The sequence below is a fragment of the Budorcas taxicolor genome, chromosome 13 (genome assembly GCF_023091745.1).
Source record: "Budorcas taxicolor isolate Tak-1 chromosome 13, Takin1.1, whole genome shotgun sequence".
In the NCBI taxonomy this organism is placed as follows: Eukaryota; Metazoa; Chordata; class Mammalia; order Artiodactyla; family Bovidae; genus Budorcas; species Budorcas taxicolor.
In genome coordinates this window covers 52,018,434-52,045,441 of record NC_068922.1, presented here as the reverse complement: position 1 = coordinate 52,045,441, position 27,008 = coordinate 52,018,434, and the positions used below count along the sequence as shown (strand labels likewise).

Below are 27,008 nucleotides of genomic sequence, written 5' to 3'. Positions count from 1 at the left end.
TGAATTGATAAGTGGAACTACAAACCAGGGATTAGTCTCTCTTCCATGCTTAGTGTTTCACTGTGAACATTTTCTCATTAGGTTTAAGAAATACAAGCAAGCTGGGAGCCATTCCAATTCTTTCCGCTTATCCAATGGCCGCACTGAGGATGTGGGTAAGACACCCCTGAATGACATGGGGGACTTTCATGGAGAAGAAAAATCAAGAAAATAGGAGTTTCCCCATCCTAAAAGAAAAAAGAATTGAGAGCAGCACTAGTGTTTGGACGCCTGGCCCATGAGCTAGAGCCCATAATTTGGTCTCCAGAGAAGGGCTATGTCCCAAAGGCACCTGACCAACCTTCCCCCTTATGCACTGCAGAACCCCAGAGCGTACCACTTCTGGCCAGGTCCCCAAGCACCAACAGGAAGTATCCGCCCCTGCCTGTGGACAAGCTGGAAGAGGAGATTAACCGGAGAATGGCTGATGACAATAAGCTCTTCAGAGAGGAATTCAACGTGAGTTCTTTGCTGAGGCTGGTGTATCAGCAGGGAGAAAGGCAGACCTACGGTCAAGCCTTTTGAGTGATGGGGTAGAAAACAGGTTTCTAATGGGTTAAGAAGTGAGGAGTTTTTACCAAGTTCATCTGACTTCTTTCCTATGTGATTATGGACAGGAAATGAAAAAGAAATTGCCTTGCCTCCCTCATCTACCCATCTATCCATTCATTCATCATTTCGTCTGTTACTTTTGTTTACTTATCCAGAATCTAATATATGTGAGGTGCCAGGGGTTTGCGAGGGGAGCAAAAGCAGATAGTCCCTGCATTCAGGGAACTTGGTATGTAAGTTCAAACAGCAGTATAGAACATGAAGAACTGGAGGGACATGAAGAACTGGTGCTGAGGCATGGAAACCTATATTAGGAGGTGTAACCTTTAGAGTCTAGAGCCGAGGGGTCCCAGTAGACAATAGGAGGAAGTCATTGTGGAAAATGAGGACCATGGCAGATTGCAGGGCACAGGCCTCATCTTGGGTAGTGTTTACATTTGTATGTTTTATAAATCCCTCAAGAAAACAGACCATGTTTGTGAATCTACCAGTTGCTTATTCCAGTCCACTGATTCAGAATTTACTTTAAAAAAACATGATGTTTTAATTGAGACCCAGTCATAGGCAAGGGCATTGGGGAAAGGCAGATGGGGAACATTCCAGGTACTGGGAATATCAGAATCAATCTGTCAGTAGTGACAGTAGGTGAGGGAAGGCACATTCAAAGAATAATAAAAGCTGCGAGTGGCTGAAAGGCAGAGACTTGAGGGAGATGAAAATGTAGAAGACTGAGCCAGACTGTAGATCCTGTAGACTGTCATGAGAGAGGTGGAAAGCCACAGACCAGCCAGGTTTGTATTTTGAAAAAAATGACTCAGACTGGTGGTTAGGGAATAGCCAGGATAGAAAACAAAATGGGGAGACCAGGATAGAAACTGAAAATACAGTTAGGGGCTGCAACAGTTAGACCAGAGGTGCTGATCTGACTGATGTAAAGTGGTAATGATTAGGGAGAGGGGAGTGGATTTGAGGACACAAGAACAGTTCCATACTTGGCTAATTCATCAACCTGGGCTTTGCTGAATTCTCAGTCTCGTTCATACCTTTCCACTCAGCCGTGTGTCAGCCCTGTTTCTTAGGCTGGGTCCCCTCATGATGCCAAAATGGCTGCCCAGGGAATTCCCTGGTGGTCCAGTGATTAGGACACTGCATGTTCTATGCTGAGTGCCTGGGTTCCGTCCCTGGTTGGGGAACTAAGATCCCATAAACCATGCATCATTCCCCCCCCCCCAAAAGTAATGGCTGCCCTAGTTGTAGGCACAAATGGAGGTTAACAGGTCCAGGGGGAAAAGGGTGACTGTTTCTTCCTGTGTGTTTCCTTTTATTAGTGAGGAAAACTTTCCCAAAAGCTTCTGGGGACTTACCTGGTCACATATTCTTTCACAAACTAGTCATAGGCAAGGGAGAAATAGACTTACTGCACCTGGTGGAGACCAATCTGGATTATTCCTGTGTCATGTAGAAGATGAGTGGATAACCCATAGAATGGGAGCTCTTGTAGCAAGGAGGAAAGGAGGAATGATTATTGGGGTATTTGCTCCACCACTGAAGGGCTTGGAGTGGAGAGTGATGTGGTTAGATTTACAGTCTGAGATGTACAGTAGCTAGTACAATCACTAGCTACAATTTAGAGAATAGATGGGAGGGAAGCAAGAGGTGAAGCAGAAGACCATTTACCAGGGAAGAGTTAAGTAATAATTTGGACCCCTTTTTCTGGCTGTTAGAAGAACACTACCATTTAATACTCTTTATTGATTAAGAACATTTCACCTTATCCCACAAGATAGCACCCTAGCCTCAACACTATAGCTAGGTCTCCAGTAGGCATTCTGTTGTTTTGTAAGTGTAAGCTACTTCTGAGTAGTGAGTATGTGACCTTGTAGCCATATTTTTTCTGTGAAATGAATTCTTTGTTTGGAGATAATTCCCTTAGATCCCATAACAAATATCCGGGTAGAGGTGGTGTTCCTAAGAGGCACAGTAGGCAAATTCAGATAGGTATTGTGACAGCCAACTGCTGTGCTACCGTGGCCACATATGTGCAGTTGCGGTGGTGAGGGAAAGAGCTGATCAGCGTCTCTTGGCTTCTTACAGTGAGTGCCATCTGGTGAGCATACACAGGGAGCGTAATACATATTTCCTGTCTTTCTTGTCCCAGTTATCTACTACCCAGGGGTCAGCTTAGATCTTGACATCCAGTGAAGTGAATAGTGTGATACCTTGCTTGAAGTTCTGTTCACCAGATGAATTTCTCTTTTACTCAGAGTGATACCTAAGTAGATTATCCCATAGCAGTCTACCTCCAGAATGGGCTAGCATGACTCACGGAGCCATTTGTACACTAGGGTGGACTTTTTTCTCCCTTAGTCATCAGGAAGTCAGTGGAATCTACTGAAGGAGTGGGTGTGTGGCATGTGTTCTGTACACATCCATTTCAGCTGAATTCTGGACATGTCCCAGTTTATAAGCCTACAGACTTACATAATACTAAGTTTGGGCTTCCCAGGTGGCTCAGTGGTAAAGAATCTGCCTGCCAATGCAGGAGACGTGGGTTCGATCTCTGAATCAGGAAGATCCTGTGGAGAAGGAAATGGCAACCCACTCCAGTGTTCTTTTTTTATTTTGCTTTATTTAGCTGTGTCAGGTCTTGGTTGCAGCATGCGGAATGTTTGATCTTCGTTGTAGCATGCAGGATCTTTTTAGCTGTGGCATGGGAACTCTTAGTTGTGGCATGTGGGATCTCGTCCCCTGACCAGGATCAAACCCAGGCCCCCTGCATTGGGAGTGTGGAATCTTAGCCACTGAACTTCCAGGGAAGTCCCCCCACTCCAGTATTCTTGCCTGGAAAATCCCATGGACAGAGGAGCTTGGTGGGCTACAGTCCAAGGGGTTGCAAAAGAATCAGACACAACTGAGCAATGCTAAGTTTATAATGAGCAGTTAAGGTCATGGACATCTAGTGTCTCATGGCCAGGCTTACATCATTACCAGAGCCCAATGCTAAACTAGAAGCATGATGTTGCTGACAGGATAATGATCTTTTCCCCAGAGTCTAAGGTTATTTCATTACAGTTCTCCTGCTCAGCTTTAATCAGAGACACTTAGGGCCCCCCAAACCTCCCAGAATTCATTTCTCTGCCCTCGATCAGCTAGAGAGCCTTCTCTTTTCAGATCATTCAACAAATGAGTCAGAGCAGGACACCAGCATGAGATAGGTGTTGTCTCCAAAATCTGTAATGGCCCAGCAAGCATCACTCTTCCTCCTTCAGGTGGGCAGAGGTTGGGGGCACAGGGGTAAGGAGTAGCAACTTGTTCTTTACGGTAGACGGTGACGTGCTGTGGGCCTTTGACTTTAAGAAAATTTGGCCTAGGTGGCAAGCCACTATATTTTTGTTTATATGTCTATCATGTACATCTAAGACACATAATATCCTGTTCTTCAAGTCCTGTTACTTTCTTGTTATCAGCATAGTTATCAGGGTGATATCCTGTGAAACTAAGACAAAACCCCAATGAACCAGATCACAGCAGAGAGAGGTCAAGATGATTTATCACTGAAGCTGCTCCTGCCATGAGGAAGGGAAACTGCGCCATGTAGTCTTTGTGCATCGTAAAGGGAAAAATAAGTACCCTTGCCATATTAATAGTGAAATTCCAGGTACCGGGGGTTATATTCATCTTTAGGAAGGCGAGCACATGTGGAAAAGCAGCTGCAGATCTGCAGCTCCACATGATTTGTGTATGCTGTATACTGACATTCCTAAAAACTGTCATCTCATCTATTTGGTAACTTATATGGGGAGTAATAGGAAGCAGCAGAATAGTTAATACTAGTAGTTACTGAGCACTTGCTTCATGCCATCAGTAAACACACACATGTAAATGGGTTATCTCATTGTTACCCACAACTTTTAAGTCTCCTGTAGCAGTTAGGATGTCTGTGACTTGCCTGGGACTTAGCCTTTTGATAAAGGGAGATTATTACTCCAGCAGCTTGCATTTGTTCTGGAGGTGATAGTGTGGCCTCTGAAGCTTTTTTCATCTCACTAAGATCAAGAATCGTATTTTGATGTCAGTTCCTTCTTCTAAAAGATTCAGGTGCTTTCCTCACCAATGTGCACCCTCTATTAAGGCATGCATTATAGGTCCCATCAAGGACATGATGAAGATATCAGTAAGAAGGTTGAACCTGTTGAATCCCTATAACACTGATCACCCCTACTTTGTCCCAAGGGCTTTCTGGCTTTTCATTGAACCCAGCTTTCAGTCCAGGTTCCAACTGGCCATTCCACCACTAGAATTGTGGCCAGTTTCCTAAGCAGGTACACTAACTGCAGAAGTTCAGTTAACCATGCCATAACTAGAAATCTGGCCCTATTCAAAAATTAGGATTAGATCCCTCCTTGATCTAACATTCTCAAAATCTATATCAACAGTTATTCCTATGTTTTTTGATGATCCAACTCAGTGAATTCTTGCAGTTTCTTCTGGGTGTTAGTTCTTTGCTTTTCTACCTTCTTTATGTATATTTCCTCCAGATTGTGTTATACTTGCATCCTGATTATCCATGAGCAATGGGAGCTGGGTTGTGGGGCAGTTTTCATCATGAAAGCAGGATGCAGTGAAAAGCACAAGAGAGATTTTTAGAAGTTGGTTTTCTCCAACTGTTCTGTGTCATTTTTGCATCATTTCAGTTATCTCGCTTGATAACTTAAGAGATAATTTTCTCACTAGATAATTGAAAGCCTTGTCTTTCACATGACCAACCAAGAAAAGATGTGAATTCCATTGGCGTTAACATTTAGTAATCAGCAAAGTTCTGAAACCTTAACTTTTGGTTCAGCAAAATACATAGCACAGTCAAAGAAGGACCCTGAGTTTTATGGTGTCTTTGGAGATGAATATTTGATGTTGGAGCTGGTCTTTTTCTTGTTTTATTGTCTAAAATTGTTAGAAATAATTCTATTACTTGGTTTCAGTGTCTCTTGTCTCCTTTTAATTGGGACTCCCCTCTCCCTAAATTCCTTTACCATCAGCTAGAACACGTCCCACGTGCTCACAAGCCAGTAACTGAAGTAACTGTTGTAGAGTCATGAGGTATAAGTGGCTCGCTCTTTCCCATAATGAAAATTGACTAACAGTTCTTTCCCTTCATCTGAACTCAGTGATTAGGTTCACATCACCCACATTTCCCCCATCAGTCTCTCACCTACAACCCCACCCTCTGTTACTAACTGCTAAGTCAGTTTAGAGACAAGAGAAGTCATCTCAATTAAGCAAAAAATTAAAATCATCAATTGGGAAGATACTGGGGAACCTGGCAGAATCAAAAGATGAGATAGACAGCCAGCCCCTGGACAGAGCAGATCCTATCTTGGTGGTTTTGGGCCCTCTAGGGAAGCCTCTGCTGCTTCCTGAGTTTCAAAATCCTAGAAGAGAGAATTTAGATGGCACAGTGTAGGTATGGTGTGACTGTGCTTGTATTGGTCAGCCCTGACAGGAAAGAGGAGAAATAACCATAGGACAAACACCAGTTTGTGTCCACTGTCATAGAATAATATTCTTGTAATCATAGAGTGAGGAAGGCCTTTGTAAACAAAACACAAAATTCAGAAGCTAGAACAGAATAGATTGAAAGATAATAAATATATTAAAATGTTAAGTGTCTCTTAAAAATGACACCTTAAAAAAGTGGCCAACTGGAAGAAACTATTTGCCACAGGTAGACAAGAGAATTTTCCATAATGTACAGGATTCTCCAAACCTATGAGAAAAAAGTAAACGTTTCAGAAGAAAAATTGGCAGTTCAGGGAAGAAAAGCAAATGGTCTATAAACATAGGAAAACAAACTCAGCTATATCTAGTAATCAGGAAATCCAGATTAAAACTAACCATTTTGGGGGGCCTGTTAGATTTGAAAATTTTCAAAGATCAGTATCAAGTATGGACAGAGGTATGGGGGTAAAGACAATCTCATACACAGGTAGGAGGAGTTTAAGTTGATAGAGTTATGGGAGGATAATTTGGCAGTATCGACCAAATTTCAAATGCTTATACTATCTGACCTAATTTATGAGGTTCCAACAAGAAGAACCACACATATATTTTTACAAGGATGTTCATTATAGCATGACTTATAATAGCAAAGAATATAAAATGAAAAGTATTTGTTAGATAGCCAAGTAGCTAAATGATTTCTCTCATCTATTATGAAATTATGTACTGTTGTTAAATGTCAACATAGAAAAATATGGGGAGAAAAAAAATCACTATTTTGGTGACTTTACATGGTATAATCCCCTTTTAAAAATATATGTATGTCTGTGTGTGAGTGTATTAATGCTTTTATTTATTTTATTTTATTTTTTTAAGTCTGAAGAAACACTGTGAACTGTAATCAGTGGTTGCCTCTACAAGGATGGTTAGAAGATAAAGATGATAGGGAACTTCCACTTTCTGCTGAACTATTTGACTTTCTTTTACAGCAAGCATAGTTTTAGATAATATTTTTAAAAGCAGGCTTCAACATTAAAAAGTTTTTTTAATATAGTAAATAAAGCTATTCTAGCTTATTCACTTTAGCATAAATATCCATTATGCTTTAATGGATGTGTAGCATATAGAATAAAGAGTTATGTACCCAGAGTGAGCTGTGCCAAGAGTCTTGTGATTAGGTCTCTGTGAAAAGGAATAACATTAAAAGGGAATTTGTTTTAGAGAAAAACTGGACCGTGGAGATGAACAGCTGAAGAAACAATAAGCATAGGGACAGCTGTTTTCAGATATCTCACAGTCCAGAGAGTGTGGCCTTTCATTTCTATGAAGCCCCACCACAGTTGAAAGTTATGGGTAATGGAACTTTGTCCTAAAGTTATAAGCTGGAACTTTTTTATAGACCAGCATTTGTCTCGGAAGAAAGTATTGAATTTTTTTTTTAAAGCGAGTTTGAAAAGTCACTTATTGAGGTCCCTAAAGCATGTTTCAGGTTTAATAAATAGGTAGAATTTAGTTAGCTCCTGAGGTAAAAGGGACATGTGAGGAAAAGAACTGGAGGGGCAGTGAAGTGGTCAAAATCTGTGATTTGTGAAATGTGAACCACACCCCTCCCCCAACCCATTCAAGATCCTGCATTTTTAGAGACAGCTTAATTCTTGAATTTCCAAGTAAAGACACATTTATGTGCAATATGGTAACAGAACTGTGTGGCATCTGAATGAATTAGAAACAGAATAGCCTCTACATGGATGAGTTGTCTCCAAATAAATGAATCAGAGCCAAAGGCTACAGGAGTTATCAGTAGCAGTCAGGAGCTTTGGAATTGGGGTTTCAGCAAGGAATTGGGGGTTCAGGATTTCCAAGGGACAGAGAATGCACCAACTGACCACTTGGGTTTTACAATAGTCAGTACAAGGGAAAAATGAAACAAATTGTGTATCGTAGGTGTTAAGTCCTTCTAAACCAAACTGTTCGAAGATAAAGGGAACTGCCTTGGAAGGTAGTAGGATCCCCATCACAGCAGAGTGTTCAGACACTAGTGAGGAGTCAGGGTATTTGGAAGGGGATTCAAACTTAAAGTGAATGAGATTCAGTACTATACTAGAGATATTAGCACAGTAAGGCAAGAAAAGAAATGAAAGATATGAAGGATTGGAAAGAAAGAGACAAATCAGTTTTCTTTTTTTCCCACAGAGGAAATTATTGTTCCAGAGAAATTCAGAACACCAGATAAATTATTAGAATTAATGTTATTTTAACAAGGTTGATAGATACAAAAATAGCATAACAATTAATGCATTTCTATACATAAAACCACAATCAGGAAGTCTAATACTTTTTAAAAGATGTCATTTACAGTAACATCCAAAATGTGAAGTACCTAGGAATAAATTTAATAAAATATTTATAAAATATTTGGAGAAATTATAAAAATGTTTGAAGGCATTAAAGAAAAAAGCCTTAATTAGTGAAAGAGATAAGATCAGTGAATTAGAAGGCTCAATATTGTAAAGTTGTCAATTCTCCTCAAACTGATATATAGATTCAATGCAATTCCAATAAAAATCCCAACAGGTTTTTTGTGGAACTTGACAAGCTGATTCTAAAATATATATGGAGGAGAAAAGATTCAAGAATAGCCAAGACATTCCTGAAGAAGAAGAACAAGGTGAGGAGACCTGCCTTACCAGATATAAAGAATTATTATAAAGTTTAGTAAGTAAGACAGTTTTATATTGGCACTGGAATAGATGGATTGACCAGCAGAAAAAATAGAGAACCCAGAAGCAGATTCGTGTGTAAAGGGAAACATTGGTGACAAATGCTGTTGAGGTTTCGCAGGGGGAAAGGAGGGTCCTTACATAAACAGTGCTCGGACAGCTGGGTGAACCCCATAGGGATAAATGAAACTGAGTTCTTGTCTCGTACCAAAAATCAATCCCAGTTGATGTAAACACTGAAATTTAAAGGACAAAATGTGGAGACAATAATGTAGGAAAATATACCATGATCTCACATAGGAAAGCATTCTTAAAATTTAAAATGTTTATAAAGGGAAAGATTGATCAACTTGACTACATTAAAATGCAGAACTTCTCTTTATAAACAAATAACATAAAATGAAAGGGCAGGCCACAAACTTGGGAAAAAAAATTCTTGTAACACTTATAGCATAATAGAATGAGTATCCAGAACACATAAAGAACTCCCTACCAATTAGTAAGAAACAGTCCAGTAGAAAATGGGGAAATGCTCAACTAGGTTCTTCACAGAAGAAAGACCAGTAAACTGTGAAAAGATGGTTAATAATAATCAGAGAAATGTAAATTAAACCTATATTGATGCATTTAAAGTCTGATAATAGCAAATGTTGATGAGGATACATAACAACTGGAACACTTTGATGGTGGGAGTGTGAATTGGGGTAACTACTTAGAGAAACTGGCCTCTTCTGGTAAGGTTACTCGTACTCAGATGTAAAACTCATGCGTGTGCATGAGGAAACACAGTTAGTGCTGAAAGGAAATTGTTAACTGTAAACAGCCCAAATATTCATCAGTAGGAGAACAGAAAAATAAATGTTGGTATGGACTAAAAATGAAGGACTACCAAGTAGTTAAAATGAATTAACTTCGGCTACATGGAACAACCTGAGTGAATCTTAAGAATGTAATGTTGGGCAAAAAAAGCAAGTCACCACTTTATAATCATTCCATTTATATAAGAAAAAATAGACTGAACAATAAAAAATATACTTTTACAGATACAGAATGTTTGGGATACAAATAAAGCAAAGGGATAATTAGTACAAAATTCCAAATTTACTTGTGAGAGAGGGAAGAAGACATGATGAGGAAGGACCTAAAGAGAACATTTTTCTAAGTTAAATTGGGTGGTAGATATACTTTTTTTAATAGATAAATGTAAAAATTGAAGAAAAAAAAAATCTTAACTGACATTAAAAAAAAAAAAAAGCCTTGCATCCAGTAAAGGCTGAAGCAAAGGATTAAATGGTCTTTGATGCCACCTTCTGTTGGTGGAGAATTTAGCATCTTAGAGCCTTCTGGTTTAGCTGCTTCTGTCCAGCTCTCCAGGCTCGGTTTGTCAGAGTAGAAACTGAAAGAAATAGGATTCCCCTTGTTTTCATCCTTGACCTCAGCTCTTTAATGTGACATTTTGCATCTAGCATGTATTCTCTAAAGGAAACCTTTTATTTTCTCTTGTTAAACAGTGGCTCCTGTTTCTTCCTAACTTTGCTTTCTGGAGCCTCAACCGACCTGGAGACCTGACTTTTTTTCATCAAGACTTGGGGAGTTAGGGATGCTGACAGGACTCTGAGACGTGGTCACTGTCATTACTGACCTTGACGATTATTTTCGAGAATTTTGTTGTCTCTACATCTGTTCTATATCATTTTAGACAAGGGAAGTAAAAGTAATGCCTTATGATTAGTCGTGAGGGCTTTTAAAATCTTATCTCATCCTACCCTGCATCAAAGTGGAAACCTGTGGAAATCTAGCCTATCTTAGTGAAGAGAATGCAAACTGTGGGTGAATTGGGAAATTCCAATCTTCCAGCCCAGGAAACTTTTTTCCCCTTTAATGTGTTGACACCACTGGGTCTAAATAAATTGCTTTTCTTAGGAAAATAACATGCAGGACCTCAAGGGTTTTAACTGTGAAAAGAAAATCTCTTGAGTAAGTGAAGGTAGATGGACTGTGAGACTTTGATGATTATTGTTATCTTGTGGTCTTTCACTTTAGTTTCTCCTACCACTATACTGCTGGTTCCCAGGAAATATATTTGCTCCTTCATAAAAGTCTTGCTTCTCTCTGACAGAATTGATCCTTTTTAGGCTCACATTTCCTTAATGTAATCTTTATTATTATTATCCAAGCTAGAAACCTGCAAGCGTCTTTCATTCCTGTCTCTTTCTCTCCCCAACTTACCTTTTGTTCATTCCATCTCTAAATCTAGTAATTCTAACCATGTGATACATTGCAGATGTGACTATTTCCTTGCACTATCACCTTTCTACATTCTATACTTGCCTTCCTCCCAGCCCATTTTCCATGCAGCATGATTCTTTAACATGTAGAATGAACTGCAATTTAAAAACTTTAAACGGTTTCTTCATGCACTTAAAGTAAAACTCAAACTTCCTATTAAAGGACCTACATGGAAATACATGATCTAACCTTGTTAAACTAAGCTTCTCCCACTTCCTCTTGCCATTCCCACCAACCACACTGTGCATAACACCCTCACTGACACTTTATTTCCCCACACAGACGAAGCATTCTCCTGCCTCTGGATCATCACACATGCTCTTCTCTGTGCCTGGAATACTTTTTTCCATACTCACCCTTCCTCATAGAGACCTACTCTCAGTCTGTACTGGGGTATTTCTTGGGCTTTTGATTCTTTCTCTAGTAATATTCTGTTCTTTCATTACATATACCTTGGTATGTAACTTTATATTTGTTTTATTTAATATCCATCTTTCACCCACAAGTTTGCATTGTTCATGAGAGCAAGAGCTGTGTCCATGATTGATTTACCACTGTTTGCTCTGTACCTAACCCCGTACCTAAGAGGTACACATTATATGTTTGTTGAAAGAGTGAATGAAAAGTAACACACAAACCATAATTTAATTAATTATTCCCCTACTGCTGAATACTAAGGTTGTTTTCAGTTTGGGGTCATTCTAAACAATGATAAAGTAAGTAATTTGAGCATTGAGATTTTTATTTACACTAGAATCCAGAATTGTTAGGTCAAAGAGTATGAATATTTTTAAGGCTTGTAAAACATATTTCCAAATCACTTATCAGGAATGTTATCTAGGTTATAGTTTTAAACTATTTTCTTTTCTTTTTTTTTTTTTTTTTTGCTTTCTTAGTTTTGAATATATAGAACATAGAAGAAAACAGTTGAAATAATAAAATTTAGCTTCCTACTCCTATAAAACTAATTTATTGAATGCTTATTCTATGCCAGACATGAGATTATCTTATTTACTCCTTATGTAGCAGATATTATTATCCCAATTTTATGGGAAACTTTGCCCAATTTGCTCAAGTTTATGCAGTCCAGACTATCTTATATCAAGCCATTTATACTTGTTCCATACCTCCCAGTGCCAGCTAATTTACATTGCTCCAAAACTGCTGCAGATTCCATGTCACGTCATCCAAGTCCTCTGCTTCCTATCTGCTGCATCCCCGTGAATGCCATCTCACCCACCAACCTTATCCACATGATGCTAGAGGCTGGGCAGCCATGCCTGCTTGTCAGGCCCCTAACCCAGCTGACCATCCAGACCCCTCCTGTGTGGTTTACTCTTGAAATGCATCTCAACTTTGCATGGTGGTCAGCATGGGTATAAATGGCCCATCCCTTCAGTTATGCCGCCCACTCCTATATACAGTAAGTGGTGGTGGGGGGGCGGTGCCTTTTGATCGAGCATTGTAATGGGCCCCTAACCATATAGTAATCATGTAAAGAGCATGCTTATAGTAATGGAAAGGGCATTCAGCCCTCTGGACATTCGGACTCTAAGTAGCTTAGGAGCTATTTAGAAAAGAGGTGCACTGTCTTTATTAGCCTGTAGCAATTCATATGGGCACATTTTTTCTCCCCAAGAAAAGGTAGAACTTGCTGCCAGGTCAGAGTATAGTGCAGTGGTTTGTGTGTCTGGTGCTTATCCCTATGAATAACTCCTGTAATTTCTCTTAACCTTTTAGGCTCTCCCTGCTTGTCCTATCCAGGCCACCTGTGAAGCTGCCTCCAAGGAGGAGAACAAGGAAAAAAATCGATATGTAAACATCTTGCCTTGTGAGTGTTTGTAGGGTTTCTTGGGATACAAACTGAAACTGCATCTGTAGCCGGGTTTTCTGAGGATAGAAGGAATCTGGTGATTGATCATGGGAAGACTAGTAATAAGAATAGAGTGAAAACTTTGGGTAATAAGAACAGAGTGAGAGCGCCTTTATGGCTCCCCAGGCATCCCCAGGTGCTCATCAAGTCAGTTGGGGTACTTAACCAGGTTTTTTGTGGCAGACCTAAAGTTTCTAGGAGGTTAAAGAGAACAGTTTCACTAAGACCAGATAGAAAGTGGTTGTTGTGGAGATTTTTGCTGCTTATTGCAAAGAAATTCTAATTTAGAGTTCTCTTCATAACTCCTTCCCAGAGTTAGTCATTATGAATCTGTTTATCTGTAACTTAATGGACATTTTTCTAGGCTAGTGACCTCCAGAATAGAATATGCATAATCCAGTTGGGATGCGAGAGCAAAATGTTTGAACTTTGCTTTATTTTTATAATTGCTTTTTAAAAAATTCATCCTTTTGGGTACATAAAATAATTAGAGACCACTATACTAGTCATTTATAGATACTTTTGTCTTCTTGTGTATAAATGTGTATATATATATGTATTTTTAGTATAACTGGTATGCTGTATACATTGCTCTTATCTTGGAAAATTAGAGAAAGATAAATACTGTATGATTTCACTCATGTGAAATCTAAAAAAACAAACACAAGCTCATAGGTTCTGAGAACAGAGTACTGGTTATTGGAGAGGAAGGGGGTTGAACGTGGGTGAAATGGATGAAGGGGAGGGGTCTGTTGCATGGTCGTGGGCGGCAGCTAGACCTGCGGTGGTGATCACTGTAGTCATTACAGATGCTGACTTACACTGTTGTATACCTGAGACTATAGTGTAAAGAAAGGTAAGACAAAAACAAAGCTAATATATATTGGCAATTGTCAAGAAACAGGAATATTCACTTTCTTTTTTATCATCTGCTTACTATTCCATATTATGGTTGAGGTATGTTTGAATTTTTGCTGTTATAAATAGTGCTGCAGTGACAACTTATACAGGTGTGTGTTCTACATGGTCACAACTGGCCTGCTTGCATTGGGACCAGGGAAAAATTAAATTGAATTTAATTGAAAAAATTTTTTTTTCTAGATGACCACTCTCGAGTCCATCTGACACCAGTTGAAGGAGTTCCAGATTCTGATTACATCAATGCTTCATTCATCAATGTAAGAAACTTGAGTTTTTCTCATTATTACCTTGACTGACCATTGGCTCTTTTCCAGCTGCATATAAGGAGGATTACTTGTCATTACAAGTTTTCCCTGAGGATAATTTTTTTAAAAGACTGAAAAAAAAATTTTTTTTAAGATCAAACAGATAGTTTAAAATGTATTCTTATGTTTACCTGTCATCATTACCAAAATTTTCCCACGCAGAAATCAGAATCTAAATGTATACATCACAGTAGGAGTCAGTGAATCCTTTATTGAGCTTATTTGGATAACTAAGAACAGAATCACACTTTGCCATCTACAGTAAAAGTAGGGAAACAGGACAAGGATATCTGACTCCAGAGAAGTCTGGCTAGTCATGTCTACTTTGAGAGAAGAGCTGAAATTGGAAGGAGGTTTTTAGGGTGATTTAGAGAATGTTTATAGAGATGATATGTGAGACATGAGTATGTTTTATAGGCTCACAGGAAGGAATCAGTAGAGGGAGAGTTTGAAAAAAAAAAAAAGAGTAAGCAAGAGAGCTAAAAAGAGCAAGCCTGACTACTGAAGCATGAAGAGAATATTGATGAAATTTGTACACTCATGTTCATAACAGCATTAATCACAATAGCTAAAAGGTGATTGCAGCCCATCAAGGGAAGAATGAATAGGTAAAATGTGGTATACACATATAATGGGATATCATTTAGTCTTGAAAAGGGAAGAAATGCTGACATATACTACAGCATGGATGAACTTGGAAAACATTCATGGTAAGTGAAATAAGCCAGTCACAAAAGGATAAATATTTTCTAATTCTACTAATGTGAGGTAGCTGGAGTAGTCAAATTCATAAAGACAAAAAGTAGAGTGGTGGTTGCCCCGGACTAGAGAGAGGGGGGAACAGGAAATTATCATTTAATGGGTACAGAGTTTAGGAAGATGAAAATGTTTTGGAGATGGATAGCGGTGATGGTTGCCCAGCAATGTGAATAAACATTTATTTAGAAATGGCTACAATGATCAGTTTTATGTTGTATATATATTTTACCACAGTTTTTGTTTGTTTTTTTTTAGCTGATGGAGAGATTAGCGTTAAACATAAAAAAGGAAGTTTTTCCTCTGAATGTGCTGGTAAAGGAATATAGAATAGATAGAATTGGTTTGTAAGTGTGAATAAATCAAGCTGAAGGAACTCATCTGTTTTTTCTGAGAAGTTAAGTCAGGGTTATCTGCTGAAAAGGGGGGATGGGACTGTGACACGAGAGTACTGAGATCAGTAAGAAAGAACACAGAAAAGGGCATGGAAAAAAGACATGTTTAGCTGCACTGAGGCCCTACCTAAGATGGAAATCATTGATGTATAAGGGCCTCAGTTGTGTGATTTTCTCCGATTGTATCTAGGATTGGTGATATGCAGAAAACATTTGGTAACTCAGTTAAAAGGACTAGAGAAGTCAGTTGCTGCTCTAAGTAGTCAGCTAAGGGCTTCAGGTTCGGTGGAGAAAGGAAGGGATCAAGGACCAGATTTCGACAAATTGAAAGAGCAGTCTTGGGATAAAAAAGGAGAAAGGTGGAAGAAAAGAGGTTGTGGCTAAAAAATAGATTATCAGATGGAGTTCAGAAATGGAGCGGTGCAGGCATCCTCACTAGAGTGGATTTGCTGAAATTCCTGTATATATGTTTCATAGGGATGGTCATATGTTTATAGTTAGAAGGAAAAGAACCATGCGAGAAATGATTGCTGTGGTAGATAAGGAAAATAGAAAAAGGCTAGTAACCAGCTAAGATTCCCAGAATTTAGATAAAAAATTATGATGAACAGTTAAGGAGCAATAGATTGAGTTTAATATTATATGGAAGAGTATAGCAGTATTAGTCAAAATGTTTCCATCTTAAGGTAACAGAATACTCAACTAAAATTGGTCTGGACAGGAACATTTACTTCTCATATAATCTGAAAGCAAATATACAGCAGTTCCAGAGGTGGCTGAGTCTGTGACTCAGTGACATCCTTAAGAAACCAGGTGTTTCCATCTTTATACTCAGATGTCTTCATCCTGTTAGCAGTGTCTCTTGGTCACAAGATGGCTGTAGCAGTTCCAAACATTTCTTATACACACAACAAGCAACACAGAGGAGGAGGAGGTGGAGAATTTGTACATATGCTTTTCTCTTTATTTGGGAGCATGATCTTTCTCAGAAGCCTGTCCAGTACAGTGCCCTTCAGAGCCAACAGGCCAGCATCAGATCACATGCTTACACCCTCTCTCTAGTCACTGGCTAAGGCACTGAGAATTATCTTGATTTACCCTTCTGGGGCTGAGGAATTGTCATCTTCCAAGCCAGTAGAAGGTAAATATCCAAACAAAAGCATGGTTTTGATGGCAAGGAAGAATGGGGAGGAATAGCTTTTGAGTTAGTAATCAGCAGTGTCTGTCACTGTAACCAGTTTGGATTCTTCCCACATTGAAGGTGAAGACAGACAAAAGTAAGTTGGATGTGAAGACTGGTAAGCAAGTAAGGTGGGTCTGTACATGGTCATAGTAAGCAAGGCACTAAAAGGAAACATGCCTCTGCTTTGGCCATGCTTAGTTGGAGCTCACAGTAGGGCATCCTATAATGCCATGGTGTTTATTGGAGGTTATTAATAGGTGAAATGAAAGTTTAGATGAAGAGGTTAAATTGGGGGCACTTACAAATTCAGTGAAAGTAGAAATGCAAGAAAAAGCTATGGTGAACCATGAGTAAGAGTCAGGGATTAAAGAAGATTTAGGTTTATTCAATTCAAGCAACATTTTTTGATCACCTTTTGTGTGGTAAGCACTGGGAATAGGCTCAGAGGTTACAGAGATAGGATGTAGTCCCTAGTGTGATCTACCTACAGGTAGATCATTATCTTTAGTGTGCAACATGTGCAAAGGAGATACTGCCAGATTCTTTGGGACTTAAGAGAAGGAAACATTTAGCCAACCTGGTGATCCAGTAGAGCTGAATATTAAAGGGTAAGTTTACATTCAAGAGAAGGAAGACAAGTAGAAATTTTAAAGCAAAAAGAAAAGTATGAGTGAAGTCAGAGACTGGAAATAGTAGTCCTAGTCATAAGGTACAAGGTGAGAAGGAACGAGGCTTGAGGGATTGGTAGGAGCTCAGTCTTAGAAGGCACTGAATGTCAGGTGTATGTTGGGGTTCTTAGTTTCAGACAACAGTGTCAACTTTCTAGTCTTTTAAGCAGAAGGGGTTTATTATTAGATACTAGATAGCTTACAAAATCTGTGGGAGAGTTGCAAAGTCGTGTTCAGTGAGGAACAGAGCAGCCATTGATGTGCCCACCTACCCCGTATGACTCTCGGAGTGGAACTCCTTTGCAGGTGCTGCAGAAGAACTCGGTGCTTCCACTGCCGTGCTTGCCCAGAGACTACATCTTCCTAGCACAGTCACCATCTTACGTTACTCCTATCCCAAGTCTTATGTGGGACTGCTAGGAAGAAACTGAGTTCTTAGGCTGAACAGAGCTGCAAGAGAGTCTGGGGAATTCAGCTTTTAGTTTCTCAGCCTCTATAGAAAGGAGGTCAGGCTGTTAGTGGGTGGGACTGGATGTTGATTCAGCTACCTTAAAATATCTGCAGATTTTCAGTACAGCTGAGTTTTTATTCTAGGCAGTGGGAGAACACTGAAAGGTGTTAAAGACAAGGAGTGACATGGCCACATTTGAATATTGATCACTCAGGTTACTGTGTGCAGCATGGACTTAGGAAGGGCCACTTAGATGCTGTTACGGTATCAGGCTCTGGATGGTGAGGGTAGAAGGGTTGGAGAATTATCAAAGTAAAAACCACTTTGGAGGTTGAATTTAGTAGGACATGGTGATCGATTATGTGTGAGAGAGTATAGGCTGATACTCTGTAGAGTATATTGACCTGAGCTGGAGGAAACACCTGTACATGTGAAATCCCAGTGCTGGGCAGCAGGGCCACATCCACACCTGCCTAACATTGAGCACCCTGGAGGTTGCAGTCCTGCTCATCCACCACCTGCCAACACTACCTTTCCTCCAGGCCCCCTTCCCACTCCCCCAGGAGGACCCCAGGGGAATCCAGCTTTTCACCCTGGTGGGCCCTGTTACCTTGTGCCACAACCAGGGTCTTTAGGATGCCAACCCTCAGGTCCCTACTCCTGCCCATACCCACCACCTGCCCCTGACATGTATCCTGTGAATCCATTGGCTCCTGGCATGGTAGCACCAGGAATGGTTACAGACAAAAGGATGCAGAAGAAAATGAAGAACGATCATAAAAAGCAGCAGAAACACCACAAACATGGCAGGCAACACACCTCCTCCCGCTCCTCCACTACCAGCCGTGACTCCGACTGAATGCAGGGCCTGGACCCTTCCTCAGGTCTCTCCAATTCTGCTCTTCCATCAAGCTTCAGATGCCATCTTGTACTAGGGGAAATTAGCCCTCGTGTCCCTTCCCCTCACCCCCACCATCTGTGCCTCACTCTGCTGTTCAGCCCTAACTGGTTAGGGAAAATGGGAGAATTGCCATGGACTAGCAAAGACCATCTTCCTACTGCCTGGATAGAACGTTTAGCTGATAAGTTTTGCAAGAGAAATGTTTTTTGAAGATGGTGAGATTTGAACTAAATGCTGAAGACAAGTCTAAAATCTGTAAAATGTGATTTTTTTCACTTTCTTTTGTAATACTTGTGATTGGAGTGATGCTGTGAAAAATTAATTATGGGAAAGAAAACCAACCTGTACCTTTCTTGTCTTAAAAAAAAAAAAGTATAGGGTGATCCATGTGGATGTATCCAGCATAGTTGGGCATTGATCTGAGCTCAGGGGAGAGATTCCAAAGCCATTAGAGACAGAAGAGAAAATCCTAGAGTCCAGAAACCTCTGTCAAGGCACACTGGGCAGGAGGTGCTCGTGAGTGAGACAGAAGACCAGGAGAGAAGAGCGTCTCAGAGGACAAAGAGTAAAGCATGGGGAAAGGTGCTCAGTGGTCAGCAGAGTTGCATGCAGATGAGAGAGCCAGTGGGAAAGAGGGAGCACATGTGCTCTGGCCTGGGAGGGTCAGACAGCAGCCTTTGCTGAAGCACATTGAGGCCATTTGTTGTGGGCTGCCAGTTACACTTGAGGTATAGTTTATAAAAACTTACCTTATATACCTCTATCATGCTAGGAGAAAAAATAGGGTTTGGTAAGTGTTATATAACAGTAATTCAGACATTTAAAACAATAGAATTCCTTGAATTTTAGTAAGTTTACCAAGTTAATGCTTCCGTTGCATGCTAAGTTGCTTCAGTCATGTCTGACTCTGTGCAACCCTGTGGACTATAGCCTGCCAGGCTGCTCTCTCCATGGGATTTCCTAGGCAAGAATACTGGAGCAGGTTGTCATTTCCTTCTCCAGGGGATCTTCCTGACCCAGGGATCTAACCCACATCTCTTAGGTCTCCTGTATTGGCAGGCAGCCTCTTTACCACGCACCACCTAGGATGGCTTTATTGATGTAATTCACATTCCATAATTTTCACCCACTTAAAGTTTACAATTCACTGGTTTTAGTCTGTTCACAGATGTGTGCAACAATGATCACCTCAGAAGAGAAATGCTGTACCTCTTAGCTATTGCCTCTTAGTTTCAGAACTTTTTGTTTACCCCAAAAAGAACCACCTTATCAACATTCCCAGTCCTGGCAATCACTTACCGAGCCCTTTGTGCACACAGAGAACCAAGATCACACATGAATCTTAAAGAGAAGTGGTTTCAGGTACCAGCGAATGGTGGCAGCAGTTGGGGAGGGTGTGGGACCTGTGGTTTGGAGACTACAAAAGTCCGAAGTGAACCTGACATTGTTAATAAGAGAAGATGAAATAGATGGTGGAACAGGTGGCAGCTGGGCTTCCCGCCTGAAGTCTTAGGAGCGACCAGTTTCCTCGCTTACTCTTAGCTGTTTAAGAGTATATAGAGGATTTTTAAGTGTTTTGTTTTTGTTTTTAAACTGGTAGAAATGTAGATGCCATGTGGAGCCAACTTGGCATTTGACTTTCAGAATCCAAAGATGTCTCAGGAACTTGGGAGCCACATTTCTTCTTTCCCTTGAATATAACACAGGGAAGATCAGTAGTTTGGCCTCATTCTAGTTTTACCTTATTGGTTAAGAAATGTCACCATATCATTATGTAGGCATGTTTTCATGGGGAATATATAGCACACTCCTAATGAAGACGAAGCAGGAAGCTCTTGGGGGCTGGACCCTCCAACTGTGCTTTTAAGCTATTCATGACCCACACACTCCAGTGAGAATTTGGCAGCTACTTCTCCTGGAACAGGGATATATTATAGCTTAACATAATCTAAGAACTTCTCGGTTTTAATTACATGTTTAGTGCAGTAACCAAAGTGCAGCATCCTGAATTAAGGTTTTATCAGTTTCCATCTTCTAATGATTAAAAACAGTTGGAAAAACTTAAATTGCTCTTCTAAATAAAAATTTTAACAAACTTCTTGTTAATTCTAAACATCTCCATCTTGAGGCCTAAAGCTTTCTCCAGTTCTGAGAAACAGTTCTGCCACTGCCTTGCAGACTTGTATTTCATCGTCACCTTGGTGTGACATGGTGTCCCATCCATGAAACTGTCTTCCTCATTGCCCTCATTGCCCATCTTAATGCTGTCTGAAAGAAGCAGAGGTATTTACAATGTTTAAATCAAATTATTTTTTCATTTACCTAGGACTTCTCAAGTGAACACTACATTTAAACAATGAGGTTGAAAAGGTGTGTGACAAAACAGTAAATGCTGAAAAAGTATTGTCCAAGCTTTGGTTTTTTCAGTAGTCATGTACGGATGTGAGAGTTGGATATACCATAAAGAAGACTGAGTGTCGAAGAATTGATGCTTTCAAATTGTGGTGCTGGGGAAGACTCTTGAGAGTCCCTTGGACTGCATGGAGATCAAACCAGTCAATCCTAAAGAAAATCAATCCTGGATATTCATTTGAAGGGCTGATACTGAAATTCCAGTCCTTTGGCCATGTGATGCGAAGAGCTGACTCACTGGAAAAGACCCTGATTCTGGGAAAGATTGAAAGCAAAAGGAGAAGGGGCAGTAGAGGATTAGATGGTTAGATAGCATCACCAACTCAATGGACATGAGTTTGAGCAAACTCCAGGAGATAATGGAGGACAGAGGAGCCTGGCATGCTGCAGTCCTTGAGGTTGCAAAGAGTCGGACATGACTTAGCAACTGAACAACAACAACATCCAAAGCTTGATATTGTTTCAAACATCAGTACCTTGAAAATTTCTAGAATGGAAATTCTTGTTAATTGCCTGGACCTTTTCACAAGGGAGGCTTTGTAAACTGGTTGGGAGTCTGGAAAATTTCATTCTTATCCATTTTTGGATTTTCACTGTCTTTTTCTCCTCTATTTCCCCCCACCCCACTCCCAGGGCTACCAGGAAAAGAACAAATTCATTGCTGCACAAGGTAAAATAAGATAATTTTTTACTCTTGGGTTTAACCATGAATGGGCTTGGGTTTTTTCTTCCAAATCCTAAATAGATCACACAGAATGTATTAGCTTTTCTGTAATTATTACCACCTGAAAGAAAAGCAGTCTACCTTGCATGTTTCTAACTAAGGGGCTTCATCTTGATGACTTAGTGTCCAGGGGTCCTTTGAAATGAATTCTTTTTTATATGTACATAAAAAATACTGGAGAACACTACACACACACACACACACACACACACACACACACACACACACACACACACACACACACACACACACACACACACACACACACACACACACACACACACACACACACACACACACACACACACACACACACACACACACACACACACACACACACACACACACACACACACACACACACACACACACCACAGTCTAGTGAGGTCCTCTAAAGAGGATTGGACACTCACAGGTCCAGGCTGACTCATCCACCCACTCATGAGCCTGAGCTCTACTATTATTCACAGAAAAGTGGTCTAAAAACCCTCAAATCAGGGACCCAATGTGCTATACATGCTCTGTACACATTTCCACAGTCTAAAGTTCTAATAAGTGCCCTCACTTTTAGGATCCTAGCAAAAAATACCTGATGTTTGCAGCACTGTAAAGTAATTGATGTTATTATGGTCCAACAAAGCCCATTTAATTAATCATTCAACAAATATTTATTGGCCATTTATTGTGTGCCACGCACTGGCCTAGGTGATGGAAATATGTACAGGAATAAAATAGAGTATGGTCTCTGCCTTTAAGGAGCCTCTAGTTGGTAGAGGATGCCGTGCTGTGCTAAATCGCTTCAGTCACGTCCTACTCTGTGCCACCCTGTAGACTGTAGCCCCCTAGGCTCCTCTGTCCGTGGAATTCTCCAGGCAAAAATACTGGAATGGGTTGCCACTTCCTTCTCCAGGGGATCTTCCTGACCCAGGGATTGAACCCACATCTCCTAAGTCTCCTGCATTGGCTGGCAGGTTCTTTACCACTAGAGGATAATTTATAGCAAAATAAACAGAAACTTTGGTAAGTGGCTATTCTGTTCAGTACAGTAGTTACTAGCCACAAGTGGCTATTTAAAACAAGATTTTAGGGAGTTCCCTGGCAGTCTAGTGGTTAGGACTCCGCACTTCCACCTCTAAGGACATAGGTTCAATCCCTGGTCGGGGAACTACAATCCTGCAAGCCATGTGGTACAGCCAAAATAAAATAATTAAAATTAAATAAAATTTTAAATTCAGTTTCTCAGTCACACTAGTCACAGTGACTAGAGACTACCATATTAGTGCAGATATGAAACATTTCTATCATCGCCTAAAGTTCTGTTGGACAGTACTGTGAGCGTGATAAAATAGAGATAGAAGTAAAATAAAGTGGAGTGGTCAGGAAAAGCCTTACATCCTCCTTGCTCTTGCAGTCTTCCACCAGGGACTGGCCCTTGCCTAACCAAGCCCCCTACCCGCCCTCTGTAGCCATCTGTCGGTTCAGGGCCACGCTTCAAGGCCCAGCTCAGCTACCACCTACTCAGTGATTTTAGCACCAGTAACCACATACAGTCTCTTCCTCTGTTTGTCATGGTGCCTTTTTGATGCTAAAATATTTCTTAAAGTCACCTTTGATTTCCTTGTGGGCCTTTTCTCAGACTCCCTCTTGAACTTCACAGAACTTCACTTTCCTTGAAACTGTTATTTCCAGACATTCTGTTCTCTTGATTTTTCTCACTTTTCTAAGTATTCTCTCTCTAGCTGTTATTCTTCTTTCTGTGTCTTAAATATAGTTTCTCTTGAAAATTGTAGATGGCTACTTCTTTAAAATTCCATTCTTATCTTTCGTGGCACATTTCTGTCCATTCTTCTGCCTCCTCGGCTTTTTGTTCTGTCTGAACTTGAATAATGCTCAAAGATCCCCAGCATTCTGTGTTTACACAGAATTCTTTACCCCTTCTTTACTCCATACCCCAACTCCCTCTTTGAGAGACCTCATCTAATACCCACCTCTGTTTGACTGGCTGCTGCCTCTCTTGAGCTCTGGAGCCACATTTTCAAACTGACTTTGTGCCCCTCCACTTGAATACTCTCACACACTCTTTAGATTCAGCGTCAGAAGCTGAAATGTGACTTCCTCAGCCCCAGAGCTGCTTTTTCTCATAATTTCTTTGGAGACCGAATCACCAAGCCTAATTTAGGATCTTTCAGATGTCCTACCTGTCCCTTGCTTTAAATATGATTAGTCCTCCGGTTTCTGTCTCCAGAATCGGCCTTCTCTGGCTCTCGACCTTGCTCTTAGCTCTTCAGTTCTGTTGCAGTAGCTCACTGATTGATCCCTGTAGGCCCTAGCTTTGTTCCTTGCATTTCTTCCAGCAGAATGACCTTTCTTAATGTAAAACTTTCGTCAGACTCTTATGAACATCCTATAATGACTTTTCATTATCTATATCTATAAAACAAGCCTTTGTAAAGAGCTGGCCTCCAGCTCTTTAGATTCTGGTACCTCACCTATCTTCCTAGGTATGTCTTTTCTCCTCCACACCGCCGACACAGTGAGCTCACCTTCAGCCCATGTGTGTCTCACACTGTTAGCCCCCGGCCCCTCTGCCTGGAGTGCCTCTTCTCCCTGTGCCTCCTTTCTAAACTCAAGTCTGCTTTCTCTGTCCTAATATATGGCTAAGATGTCACCTCCTTCAGGAGATTTTTCCTAACCTTACCAGGCAGTGAAACAGTTCCCCTCTGTACATCTTTCTGGCTTTCTGGCATGTGTCCACTTCTGACATGATTTGTTTCTCGTCTTAATATTTTTCTTTTTACCAAAGGGAGTACAAAATTTCTTGAAGAAAGTAAAAAAAAAAAAAAGTATTACAAGATCTATAGAAACAAGTTCTCCCCTCAAAATTTTATCTTCACCACTTTAGTCTAATTCAACCATTTTTATCTGTGGAGTTCTTATACTAATGCATGCTGCTGCTGCTGTTGAATAGCTCAGTCATGTCTGACTCTTTGTGACCCCATGGACTGTACCCCCAGGCTCCTCTGTCCATGGGATTCTCCAGGCAAAAATCCTGGAGTGAGTTGCTGTGTTCTTCTCCAGAGCATCTTCCCCACCCAGGGATCGAACTCTCTTATGTCTCCTGCATTGCCAGGCAGGTTCTTTACCACTAGCATGACCTGAATCTTACAAACTATATCACACTCATGCGTGTCCCTTTCCCCTATTCTCCCAGTGGAGTTAAATCACAATTTGGAGGGAAGATAATACTTGTTATTTACATTCTTATTACTATGCCAGTGTTATTCACAGCTAAAGCACATAGTATTGTATGATTTTTTTTTTTTGGATACAATTTTTTATTTTCTTCTTTCCCAAGTGTTAATAATTACCTTTTTTCCTTATTCACTTAATTTTGTATATACCTAGCACTGATTTTTTTTCCCCTCCAAACTCTTTGCTGGAAATACAGATTTTCTCTTGGTACCCTCAAAATACATGAGGTTTAATTTTTTTAAGTTTTTCTCTTGGGATCCTTCTAGAACCTTCTTTGATTCCATTCTAGGTTGATTGCCCTTTAGCCTCTAACAGAGTAATTATCCTGAGCCTTCCCTTTTCCAATACCCTGGGGATTCTGCTAGTCTCTGTCCTATATTAGATCCCACTTTTTTCTTTCTTTATGCCCTTTTAGTGGCTTTCTGGAAAAGGCTGTATAGGAAGTAAATTTTAAATTTCAGCCTAAGCAATTACCCAACCTGTCTCACTAACGATACCCAGCTTACAGCATGGTAAGAAGAGTAAACGAGATATAAAGCACATAGCTCACTATCTCACCCTTAACATTGGTATTCATTAGGAGTCGTGATTCCTAATCCTGAACTATAGTATCCTTGGGAAACATTGTACGTGGTCTCTTTTTATTTTGACACCTTCACACCCCCACTTCACTTCCTATTGAAGTGCCTGACACATACATGGTGGAAATGTTCAGTTAGTAGGTGGGTGGATGGGTAGATGGATTCTATAATTAACTGGGGACATGTGGTCACAGGCTTCCAAAAATCAGGAATGAATGTTCCTAATTTCCCAGCAGCTTTCTTCCTCTTGCTGTGTGTTCTCATCTTTGCTGTTGGTTATTGTAGGACCAAAGGAAGAAACGGTGAATGATTTCTGGAGGATGATCTGGGAACAAAACACAGCCACTATTGTCATGGTGACCAATCTGAAGGAGAGAAAGGAGGTGAGTGGAGAAATTAGGTAGAATGGCCTCTGATACAGGCATGACCAACAGAGGGATTGCTTTTTTTGTGTTCTATGTTTGAGCCTAGGGTATCCACCTTTTTTGGCTTCTGTGCCAGTCATTCATCCAGACAGAATCCAGGCCAGGGTGCCCATTACATTTTCCTGTGTCCTGGAAGCCTTCGATGACCTGAGGGATATTCCTAGGGCATGCCCTTGTGTTTGGTAACCAAATAACTCACCGTAGATCCAAAACATTTTAGAAAAAAGACTTGGACCATTAGCCAAGGAAAAGCCTCAGTGAGGCTTTTCTCCCCTGGCTTCTCTTGTCCCTCACTCCTCTGGGTTTCTTGCTTTTGTTTTCTTTCTGTCCCTCCCCCCAAGTCAGCAGAGGGAGCTGTTTGGACCCAAGGAAATGTGAGCCCCCGACCTGATTCAGGCAAACCTTCTGACTGGCCCTTTTCTTTCTGTGATTACTAAGTCCATGCCTAGTTAGCTCCATCACTGGGCCACAGCCAGCACCAATCCTGAGTCCTGGATCAGGCCCCAGAGAGGAATCCCAATTCATGATTGTCTCTCTTCAGGATGGCGCCAGAGTCAACCTGATACCCACACTGGGCTGTTGGGTGTGTTGATCAGCTTAGGAGAGTTAACTTTAGAGCTGGACTTTAAGTTCGTTTCCTCCATCCCTACCTGTTTCTCTTGGGAGCTGTTCAAGGCCTAATCCTCAGAGAAGGCCTTGGACCTCTCATGGCAAGTTTACAGTCTGTATCAATCCATCCTAGTGACTTCCTCATAGCAGCTTGCTCTTTCCAGGGGATCAGTGGACTTGCCCTTAGAGCATGACCTGGAATATTGTGGAAGTACAGATTTTATACACAAAATGGCTTCCAATTTGCCCAGAATTGAGATCCTAGAGTTGGGAAAGAGTGAGGGAATATATGTCTGGGGCTGTGCAGAAGTTAAGAGATTGTGCTAAATGGGATGGAAACTGAAGAACTTAAAAAAAGAACAGGGAGTTTCTTGCCAGCATAGTGATTAGAATTCCGGGCTTTCACTGCTGTGGCCTATGTTCAGTCCCTGGTCGGGGAGCTGATAGCCTGCAAGC

At 40.6% G+C, this 27,008-nt stretch overlaps 1 protein-coding gene across 5 annotated transcripts in view; it reads left to right on the top strand.

The window, feature by feature from the left end:
* The window catches only part of PTPRA (protein tyrosine phosphatase receptor type A), a 170,620-nt gene that overhangs the window by 128,573 nt on the left and 15,039 nt on the right, over positions 1 to 27,008 (top strand). For all 5 annotated transcript variants that reach the window (XM_052651294.1, XM_052651292.1, XM_052651295.1 and 2 more), the window contains 6 exons: positions 82 to 155; positions 362 to 498; positions 12,837 to 12,927; positions 14,071 to 14,147; positions 21,595 to 21,631; positions 25,804 to 25,901. In XM_052651294.1, the coding sequence (XP_052507254.1) occupies positions 82 to 155; positions 362 to 498; positions 12,837 to 12,927; positions 14,071 to 14,147; positions 21,595 to 21,631; positions 25,804 to 25,901 (514 nt within the window). The remainder of the gene's footprint in view (positions 1 to 81; positions 156 to 361; positions 499 to 12,836; positions 12,928 to 14,070; positions 14,148 to 21,594; positions 21,632 to 25,803; positions 25,902 to 27,008) is intronic.